The sequence below is a fragment of the Arctopsyche grandis genome, chromosome 13, assembly GCF_051622035.1.
Source record: "Arctopsyche grandis isolate Sample6627 chromosome 13, ASM5162203v2, whole genome shotgun sequence".
In the NCBI taxonomy this organism is placed as follows: Eukaryota; Metazoa; Arthropoda; class Insecta; order Trichoptera; family Hydropsychidae; genus Arctopsyche; species Arctopsyche grandis.
In genome coordinates, this window is record NC_135367.1 from 2,461,887 (window position 1) to 2,473,740 (window position 11,854).

The following is an 11,854-nucleotide window of genomic DNA, read 5'->3' on the forward strand; positions in this document are numbered from 1 at the left end:
AAATATTCTCATATCATTGGAAGTCAATAAAATTTATTATAGACGGTTAAACGAATGAAATTTAACATTAGAAAATATAGTCGGAAATTCTTGACAATAAATTTACTTGTAAGTCTTTTAAGAATTGTTGAGACTGTTGTGTTGTAATAACACGTAGTGTGTCAGTCTGTAAAATGAATGGGAAAAGGGTGTGTTCTTCATATGAATATTGCTACCAATTTAACTCATCTATATTTAATTTAAGTGTAAGATAATTGGTGTTTTCGTCTTAAACTTATGTATTTAAGTGTGAAAAATGGGATTTTTTTTTGAAATTGGATAATTTTTCATAGTTCAAAAAAATTAAAAAACATTTATAGGACGTAAGAATGTGAATTTCATTTCGTTGACCTGATTTCCAATTAATTTTAAAGTCGTATTTAATCGATGCTCAAATTTGCCCAACAAATTGAAAATAAAATGGCATCCATTGTTATGTGTATGTCCAATGTCCATAAACGTTTGACAAAATTGTGAAACTACCAATATTACGTGTGACATTTAATCGTTATTGAATATTATATTATATTAATAGTATACCTATATATTTTTTGCAATATTTTACAAACCAATATTGTCATTTTAAATTAGCATATTATAGCTTAATAAATGTTCTCTCGTAAGCTACAGCGTATTTATTAATATTATGTATAATAATAACTTTCCCTTTAAATTATACACATGTATTTTTAAAATTGTATCGTTATTTAATTTTACTCTTGTGCTGCAATTATGTTGTGATTGGAATTTATAAAACTCCATGCATTATAATACAATATATGTATAATATGTATACTTTCTTGAAAATGATGAGCTTCGTAAGTACAAAATTTTATAATGAGATTTTGTACCCTGCTTGGCTTGTTACCCAATAATCGAAATAAAGCAATGTTATCTCTTATTGTTTAATTAAGTATTTATTATACGTAATACGATAACCAATTTATACCAATAATATTCCAATTAATGTTCAGTATTATATAAGAAATTGATTATATTGAAACAATACCAGTTGTAAGGTTTGTTTTTGCAATAAATAGTTCTTTCTGAAAATAAAGTACATTTTTATTACATATGTAGGGTTGAAATTGAACGAAAGGCTGATGTATGGGCTATGGCTGATAAAAGGTATGTTACGACTGATTGTGAGAAGGGGATGAAAAGGGGTAGAGATGTAACGGTTAGTCGCAGTTGGACCTGTGCTCCGTGCGGTTGGTCGCTAAGCCTCCGCACGTATCGTCTTAATAAACAACATGACTGAAAACGCACGTGTTTGATCTTCACCTAAACCGCCACATCCCAACCGTGATTCTGAACAGCGTCATCTATCAGGAATCTCTACCACACATACATATATACTTAAAAGTCATAGTGAGATTGAAAGGGATGATAGAAAGTTTAATTTAAGAATTTCTTATCTTATTGCTCAAGTTTGATGGTGATTTTTTTTTTCACCGTTTTATTTAACCCTATTTGTTCGGTTAAAAAAGGAATGTTAAACAATCATGAATAAATTTTAAATGGTTTGTTTGTCTTTATTTGGTGTTAGTTTTTGATATGATTTCTTGAATTTCAGCGAAATCTTTATTTGGGAAAACAATTCAATTAACCAGAAAGTATAATTTTTGGCAATATAAAAATTATAATAAGCTAGATTTTCTAGACATGATCGAGTTAAAAGTGGATCATATTTTTAATTCTTTAATATTTCTACGGTCTCCAATCATTTCGAATCTAATCCATTAGCCCTTTGAATGATGACCAACGCCGATCGGCGATTTGCCAACAATTCCATGAACCTGAAATACGTCGATAAGCGTTGTATTTTGAGTATGAAAAAAAAAACAAGAATACTACTCGCTAAGCCTTTCCAGATAGAATTGCTAAGTCTTTCCCGAATTTTGACCAGGGCAGTATCTTTTTGAGGTGGAGCAAGTTACCGCTAAGCCTTATTGGTATTACATTTTATAAATTAAATAACATCTAAAGACTAGCGGAAATACATATAACGAACAACCTAGGAGTTCGGCCGCTTGTGTGCAAACTTAAATCGGCCGCTCTTTAATTTTATCAACATTTGTATAAATCATATTAATAAAAAAAAATATTATGAGAAATATAGTGTTGAAAATTTTGATCACAATAAATAATTAACCATAAAATCAAAACGTTTAGTTCTCAACAGGACTAGATGACAAGAGTGGACGTTTTCAAGTTCATTCATGAAAATGTAGTGTTTTTGGTAATTGGATTATTAGTCACATTGCGATCGCCCAAAAGACAATTTTTGCGATGAAAATCGCGAATACGGAATATTCGGCACTCGAGTTTTCGTTAATACGATGGATCGCGCATGACTCCACATCCAGCTGTCAAGATCGTCGTCTCATTCGCTCCCCCATTTTTTAAAGCACCTGTCATCGACGTTGGCTGGACTCCAGTCGGTAGGTAGGTAGGTAGGTAGCCGTGTCTGCTCGTTTATTGTCACCCGCGGGCCGCGACGCGCTCTGTTGATGGCGATGGGGGCGCGGCGGGTAGCTTTCCCGCCTGGCTCGGCGAGGCAGGGATGAGCGGCATGTTGAAATTGATCGAGGCTGCGTGGCTCGATGTCGGGGGTCACCAGTATGGAGGATGAACGAATGAGACGACTGGCATGTTAATGCACGTGTTTATTATATGACAGCTGAAGACAGAGTGAGTAGCGGCTCTCCGAACCCAGCCGGGTTGGTCCCCACTCGCAGGAAGGCAACCAAACTCGACCATGTCGTATAAGCGAGCCGCCACAATGGTATTAAATATGTCCCACTTTTTTTAATACCTAGAATGGATGGTTGGTTATTTTTTAAACCACTTTCCATACGGTGCTAAAAAATTACCCGTGCACCGGTGGTGTCGACTCTGTCGACATTTAGAAATTTGTGATTTTAACCTAATTCTATTATTTTGATAGAAGTGTAAGACAGGGAATGTTTGTTGACTGTATCTCGGTCTAACGAAACACGTGTTGTCTAGTTTGAAAGAGGATATTTATTTTCGTTCAATTTGGTACAATGGTTATTGTATGTACGAAGAGGTTTCTTCGGAGAAGTGATCTGTTTGAACTCCAGAGGCTCACTCTGCCAGTGAAGGTTGTTGCGTTGGTTTATATATGGAAGTTCTAAGCGTGGCGTGTGCAAAAGATCTCTTTGTTCTCCAGGGCACGTGTTCTCAGGACGAGAGTTTTATAGCTTTGGGGTCAAAGCCAGGACGATGTCCGTAAGAGAATGGGGTCCAAAACAAGTGTATACGAAGCACGTGTCGACCTATTTTCGAGGCGCGTGTTTTATAGGTTCAAGCGCCACACATGAATGCTTTTTCTTTGTTTCCACGAACACGTGTAAATGATTGCCACGAGTAAACGATTTTCAGGATATGTGGCCTGGTGAGATCATTGTCTGTTGTACTATATGCCTACAGAAGTGTGAACAAGTTTAAACTTGTCATTTGAGACGACTGTCGAAACTTTCTGTGCAACTGGGTACTTTTTTTCTCTTATGGAGGATGAACGAATGAGACGACTGGCATGTTAATGCACGTGTTTATTATATGACAGCTGAAGACAGAGTGAGTAGTAGCTCTCCGAACCCAGCCGAGTTGGTTCCCACTCGCAGGAAGGCAACCAAACTCGACCATGTCGTATAAGCGAGCCGCCACATCACTCCCCCCCCAGCATCAGCAATACCAAAATTACAAAGAAACAAATTTTACAAAAGAAAAAAAATTATTGTTACACAAAGAGAAAAAAAATTATTACGTGGGGAGAAAAAAATTGTTGACGTGGGTCATCCGCTGTGTACATAGGTGTACCGCCCTGAATGGTCGGTAGATTCGAGGGCGGTGACGTCGCGAGCAGGACGGTGGGTGGTCCGATGGTCGCGCCGATGCGATGCGATGCTGCGGCGGCGCCGCTCTTCCGAGGCTGATGTCGGTTGGTGGGGCGGCGGGGGCGGCAGGGGCATCGATGTGGTTGGTGATACTCCGAGCTGGACTGTGAGTCGTTGTGGCTCGTGGAGGTGTTGTAGCGCTACCGCCCGTCTCGGCGTGACGACGCTCGTGGGGACGGACGGGGCCTTGATGATGATGATGATGGTGCTGAGGTGGTGTGTGATGAATCTTGTGGTGCTGGATGACCGTTCTATGTGTAGTGGATCGCGCATGACTCCACATCCAGCTGTCAAGATCGTCGTCTCATTCGCTCCCCCATTTTTTTAAGCACCTGTCATCGACGTTGTGGCTGGACGTCGGTAGGTAGGTAGGTAGGTAGGTAGGTAGCCGTGTCTGCTCGTTTATTGTCACCCGCGGGCCGCGGCGTGCTGTGGTGGCGATGGGGGCGCGGCGGGTAGCTTCCCCGCCTGGCTCGGCGAGGCAGGGATGAGTGGCATGTTGAAATTGATCGAGGCTGCGTGGCTCGATGTCGGGGGTCACCAGTATGGAGGATGAACGAATGAGACGACTGGCATGTTAATGCATGTGTTTATTATATGACAGCTGAAGACAGAGTGAGTAGTAGCTCTCCGAACCCAGCCGAGTTGGTTCCCAATCGCAGGAAGGCAACCAAACTCGACCATGTCGTATAAGCGAGCCGCCACACTCTAAAAATCCTGTGCCTCAAAGAGTTAAGAGGTCGAATATCTTTTGGAATAGGAGCCATTCGAAAAATAATAATATTGTGGCGGCTCGCTATACGACATGGTCGAGTTTGGTCACCTTCCTGCGAGTGGGGACCGACTCGGCTGGGTTCGGAGAGCGGCTACTCACTCTGCCTTCAGCTGTCATAAACAGTGGCGGACTGGCCATACAAGCGTACATGCCCGATGGCATGTGGGCCCCACTATCCGTTAGAAAATATGGGCCCTCAGTAAAATTAAATAACTTTTTAATTTAACTATTTCACATGTGTAAAAATTTATAGTATATTGCACTTTGGGACCTAGGGTTTGGGTATTTCAACAAAACAAATTTCTTACGATATACACAAACAATTAATGCCTGCTTTAACAGCCCAAGGATCGGGTAACTTTTTTATTAGGCTCGAAATGTAAGTTTCAACATTTGCGTGGGCCATTTTACCGGGCCCATTTCCAACCTCAATATTATGCATATACCAATACCTATGTAACAACTACCTACTGAAATAAAAATGGGAATAAACAAATTTCCCTGAATAATATAAACTGAATTGCTTAGAACAATTTTGATAGGACGATTCATCATCAACCAGCGATTTAAATTTACTTCATACATACTTTCAAAATAACATTTGATTATACTTCGACGATATAGTAAGATTTAAATACACAATTTTAAACAGCTTCCAAATATTAAATCTATTCCTAATCTAGACAAATCCATGTATATAGAAACATAGGATAGGGGCCCCCTCCCCAAAATCCTGATTTTCGATCAACATTAATTGAAAATATTATGCATTTTTTGTTTTCAGGGACGTAATTTGGGGGGGCACTCGCCCCCCCAAATTTTATTATTTTGAAGCAAGTATATTTTGGTTTTTAAGTGGTATGCCATTAGTAACATTCTTAGAAATTGTTCATCCCATGGAGCGAATCGTTAGAAAGGTCCCCTTTACTTTATTTTGTCTCAAACTCAAACAGATGTGTATCGTTTATTTTTCCGAATGTTCGTATATTTTTTGATATAGTGATACATTTTGATGGTCGATTTTTGTTAACCATGTGAAGATATTTGGAAAAAAATTTTCGCCTGCGGCGCTTTTTTGGCTTTTTACATAATATTTTTTTATAATTATTTTTTCAAAAATAAGCTTAATTTTTTCATATTTTATATTTTCCATTTTTATTCCGATATAAAAAAGATTTTTTGAAAAAAAATTCAATTTGACCAATATTTGCCTGTCCCCCCAAAAAAAGCTGAAATGACGTCCCTGATTGTTTTCTGAAAGTAAAAGCCGCTTTTATGCCGCATTCTTTTATGATGCATTATATGACAAGGATTAAAACGAAATATACAATGTAATTTATGGATCTATTTTGCTTTTGCCATTTTTCTTGTACCTAAATTTGTTAATTCCCATTTTTGAAAATTTTATTTATTTTTTGCCCTTGATTTTTAGCGTTATGGAAAGAAGAAAATTTTGTTATATGGGGGGGGGGACAAATTTTTTTAACCCTGGGTGGGGGCCCCCTTTGACTCCTGGCATGCACTAATTTCAGTCCCAGTCCGCCACTGGTCATAAATAAAACACGTGCATCAACATGCCAGTCGTCTCATTCGTTCATCCCCCATACTATTATTAATAATATTTTATTGAAATCAAATTTTAAATATCTAAATAAAATTTATTTGTTACATCTATCTATTCATTCTGGCTATTGAATTAAGGATTATCCAATTCGAGTAGTTTGAAATTCGTCGTTTTATTTTAATCGTCAATGGTCGTAAAGTGGAGTGTTACGGCTGTCGACGAAGCGGCGTGCGTTCGTCGCTGTCAGTTTGAAAGATAGCCTCTCAGCGGACGACGTCCGTTAAAACCTCGTCAAAAGTACGAAACCAGCCAATACATCGAAACGAAAACATAGTCAGCAGTGACGTGACTTCCGGCAGAATGTCCGGTGGTCAAGTGAGCGCGGCCAGCGGCTCCAACAGCGCCCCCAACAACAACAACTCCACGGCCACGGCGACGGCAACTGCCACCGTCACCAGCACCAGCACCAGCACCAGCACCAGCACCAGCACCAGCACCATCACCACTACTCTCACCAACAACGGCCCCGTCAAACGATTCGGCAGCATCGTCCTCACCCTACACAACTGTCTCCTGCCTCCGGAGACCCTCGAGCGTACCCCCAGCAACGACGATGGCCTCTCATCAGCAGCCGAGGCCGACCTTCGAGCCTTGGCCTGCGAGCTGCTACAAACGGCAGGCATACTATTAAGGCTACCTCAAGTGGCCATGGCAACCGGCCAAGTTTACTTACAACGATTCTACTACTCCAAATCGTTCGTCAGATACCCCATGGAGATCATGGCGATGGGTAGTATATACCTCGCATCCAAAGTCGAAGAAAAGCCTTGCCGCATACGTGACGTCATCAACGTCTTCCACCACATCAAGCAAGTGCGCGCTCAGAAACCGATAACCCCCCTAATACTAGATTCGAAGTACATAGAGCTGAAAAACCAAGTGATCAAAGCCGAGCGACGCATACTGAAAGAGTTGGGCTTTTGCGTTCACGTTAAACACCCGCACAAACTCATCGTCGTCTATCTCCAACTGCTCACATACGAAAAGAACAAACAGTTGATGCAGCTGTCGTGGAATTACATGAACGACTCTCTAAGGACGGACGTGTTCATGAGATACCAACCGGAAACTATCGCTTGTGCGTGTATATACTTGACAGCACGCAAAATAGGCCTACCGCTACCGAACAATCCGCACTGGTTTTCCCTGTTCTCGGTCAAAGAAGAGGACATAACGGACGTGTGTTTGAAGATATTGAGACTGTACACCCGTCCGAAAGTCAACGCTGAAGAGTTGGAGCGCAAAATCGACGATCTGAAACGCATCTATCAAGCGAATAAATTCATTAACTCGGGTAAATTGGGACCCGGTGCCGCTGCCATTAATAGTAAAGCTACGGAGAGTGTTAAGGAAAAAACGGAGAATGCTTCGTCGACGTCGCATTCGAACTCGTCGTCGAATAAGGAGGAAAAGCGCGATAAGAATAATTCCTCGACCAAGTCGACGACGCCTCCGTTGAAGCATCACAGTAGGAAGTACAAGCACGAGTCGCGACGATCTCGATCTCCGTACGAGAAGAAGGATCGGCATAAAAAGCAACGGTCGCCTTCGCCGAGAAGGAACCGATCTAGAACCTCGAAACATCATCATAGAGACCGGTCACGGTCTAAAGATAGAGATGATAAGAGGAAATATTAACTTTAGGTTTTGACTAGTATATAAGTAATAAATTTGTAAATATTCCGCTGTAATGTTGACCAAGTACTGTTTTTCGCAATGCGATTTTTGGACATTTAAAATAAATTGTACTGTTGAGGTATATTTTGTTTTTTGTTATGAGGATAATTTTTTATTGAAATGAATATTTTTAGAGGTTGGCATTTACATACATATGTATATTGTTTTTGTTAACCCTTTGCCCGCGGCAATAAATATAGCGAACAAGCCCTGTACACGGCACCTTTTTCGCGAATTTGGCAATCGAGTTTTCGACTTTAAATACAGATTTTAATATTTACTCAAGTAACCAGATATGTTAATCAACACAAAGTATTATTTTATACAATAAAATACATAATATATCTCGTAGTTTTGGCTTAATTGTCAAATAATCATTCTTCATACAATTGAGACGTATCGTCGCCATTGTTCAACAGACGTGACGTCACATAAACGAAGTTTCAATATGGTTCCACAAAAAACTAATTTTGACTGGTATATATACATTTTAAGCAAATTGAATAGATGGCATTTAACTCTCGGTAATATATTCAATTAATTTTGAACCTTAAAACAGTTGAAATAGGCGCATATAAGGCTCAAAATCCCGTGCAAAGTTCAGAAATTCTATGGAAGACAGCAGCGCTACAGACTTGTCGCCCAAAGCTTCCATAGAAGACGGCTGCGGGCAAACGGTTAAATCATAAACTTAAACCGAACGCTTGTGTATTGAAGAATAATGTTTTACAATATTTAGCATTGAAAATCAATACAAAAATGCATATGGTTAAATCATAATTTTCTCCACATAATATTTTCTGTAACAAAACTATGATGATTTCAGTCAGAATGGTATACATTTGAGGGTTATAGTATTAAAAACGGCAGACTCCATTGTCCAAATATTTTTTTCCAATTGGAAATACCGCATTTTTTATTTAATATTTTAGCAAATATAAATCGCATTAATTGTTTATGTATTATAAACGTTTTGGTACATATAAGTATATATGTATTTTGAAAATAAGAAATTTAGTTTGAAACTGAATGGAATATAAATATGGAGTTTTCTGTTTTTGATGTTATAATTTGTTCTTCATTTGTTGCTTTGTATTTTTTTTTTTTTTTTTGATAATCCAGATTTTTATTGTAAAAGTATTTTTTTATCATTGAAAAACATTACATATATTCAGTTTTTTGTATCAAAATATTAAAAAATAAATATTTACTTTGAAAATAAACAAGAGTTTTTATTCCAAACTTTAAATTGAAAGCCATTTAAATTGAAAATATAATGGCACGTACATTAGTGGTGTATACCAATGACGTATTCTTATCAAGAAATTAAATGTAAGTGCAAGCCTAATTACAAAAGCATGTATAAACCTCCCCGACAAATAGAAAAAGGAAACTCGGCTTAAAAAAGCCCCCATGGCCACCACTGACGTACATATACATAAGATCAAAGAGCACATGCAAAAAAAATTTCAATGATATTCTTTAGTTGGGGCAACAAAGGATATATGAATGTATTTATTAGTTACTACATATAAATATATACAGGGACGGCACGTGACTTTAAAAACAGGTGGGGCACGAGGAGGCTAAAGCCACCCCCCCCCCTTAGATACTTTTTTTTTTCAAAATATCGAACTCAATATATTTTTAGTACCATTTTATGCAAGTATATTGTCTTTTTCTTTAGCAAATTATCGACTTTCGTTATGTGTTCTTAAAAAGTAAAAATGCAAATTATAAAAAATATTGAATTATAATAATGAAAGTATTGACATTTAAGCATTCCTTGCAAAATATAATTGAAACGTAGAAAACTATTGGCGGTATCGTGTATTTTTTGAATCGTATAGAAAATATAGAAGACCGGGGCTGGCGTATTCTGTCCTAAAGAGATCTTTACGCAGATAACTATAAGCGACCCTCTGTATACGGAAATACGGTTCATTTTTGACTGCCTCAATTGATTACAAATAGTATCACTCACAAGTGCCAGATTACCAGGCAAACCAAAGCTGGCGACCACGGGACCACGGCAAATAAACGACTGCCCCGAAAGGAATTAAGACCCCGTTCAACTCACCGCATGATGAGCGAGTTAAAAAAGAAAAACTTCTTGACTCTTCATGAGTCACCAATAATATACCAAATTTATTTTAGTTGTAATTTTATTTGACTTTATGAGTAATTTGTGCCCCAGTTGCTCTATAACCAGATAATAAATACATAATATTTCATTTTAATATAATTGAATGACCATAATACTATGGTATAAAAAGTCAAAAGGTTCTTTATATATTTTGATTTTTAAACGCTTTTTATTATTACTAAATTATGTTCACAATACATCTTATATATATTTTAATGGCTACTGATCTACTGATCATTTTCTATTTTACAATCTAATTTAATTTGGTTAGTAATCATAGTATTATATTATTCTAATGTTAATCTACAGCATAATAGGAAAAAGAGCTCAAAAACCTATTTACAATCCTTATAAATGCTCATAATCTAATACATAATATTAATTAAAAACTCTCTAAAGTCGATGACTTAAAGCAGATTGTGTTTAGGTAATCTGTGTTTATACCTGAAAGGTATAGACATTTTGTTGTAATCACGGAGACTCTTCACAAGTGTGTTAGTATGGTTATTAGTGATTATGTCATATAATCTACTGGTTAGATTGTTAGTAATGTCTGTAACTAACGGAATAATATTTATGGCACGCAGTTTTTTCAAGTTATAGTATATATGGGTGTGTTATAAATTATTTTTAGGGATTTATTTTGTATTATTTGGAGCTTGGAAAGGTTAAGCATAGGTTAATAATGGTAATATGAGCGCGCGATATAATTTTATTTTATTTTGAGTTGATAAAAAACTATGGCGATTAAATATTGGGTATATTGAGAATATACCACGCATCGCCTTGCATTTCGCTGCCTCAATATATTTAATATCATGCTGCGGTACTAAAAACTGTACTGACAATTATGGGCATTCAAATTTGACATAATTTTGAGTTGTGAGTTGATTTCAACAAATAAAAGGCAACGCCATTATAATGCAATATAATAATATTAATATTTTTATATAAATTTACATACAAACGTTTATATTGAATTCAAAAAACAAAAAAAAAACAAAAGAATAGGTAAATCGACAAGAAACTTACAAACAAGTTATTTAAGTCCTCGGAGACATTCATCCCATTGAAAATTTGGTAAGTATTTTTCGATGTTCGAATCGCCTTTGGTTAGCTGAGGATACTTAGAAAGCTTTTGTAACAGATTATTCTTATTCAGAATTTATATAAACTTATTGTTTTGATTTAATTTGAAATTTTCGGATATGTAAAAGTTGTATGCGTGTTGTATAAAAATAAAACAAAATGGCCAGTGAAATATACATATTATAAATGTACGTACGTAAAAATTAGGTATATGAATGTGTTTGTGCTATAATTTAAATTTATTATTTATTTATTTATTTTATTTTATTTTTTTCATACCAGGAAGGCATTACAGGTAAACCCCAATGCGCCTTCCTGGCCAAATTACAAACAATACAGCATTTTTTATTATATAAGTCGCTAAATTACGAGACACTGACTTAAACTCGACAATTAACGAGACATCTATGAATTGTACATACATTTTTATTGTAATATTTACATTAATCATACTCAAATAGTGGTGACATAGTGGGTAGGAAGGATTTTTAGCCAATTTTTAATCGGGAATCGTTTCAACAATGAAATCAGAGAAAATTGGCAAACTCTGATAGGAAACGATCAACCAGGAGTCACAAATC

At 37.0% G+C, this 11,854-nt stretch overlaps 1 protein-coding gene across 1 annotated transcript; it reads left to right on the forward strand.

Moving 5' to 3' along the window:
* Positions 1-6,515: 6,515 nt before the first annotated feature.
* Positions 6,516-9,247, forward strand: LOC143921259 (cyclin-L1). The gene has a single exon (XM_077444472.1). The coding sequence runs from the start codon at positions 6,662-6,664 to the stop codon at positions 7,997-7,999; it is 1,338 nt and encodes a 445-aa protein (XP_077300598.1). The 5' UTR covers positions 6,516-6,661; the 3' UTR covers positions 8,000-9,247.
* The last annotated feature ends 2,607 nt before the right edge of the window (positions 9,248-11,854 follow it).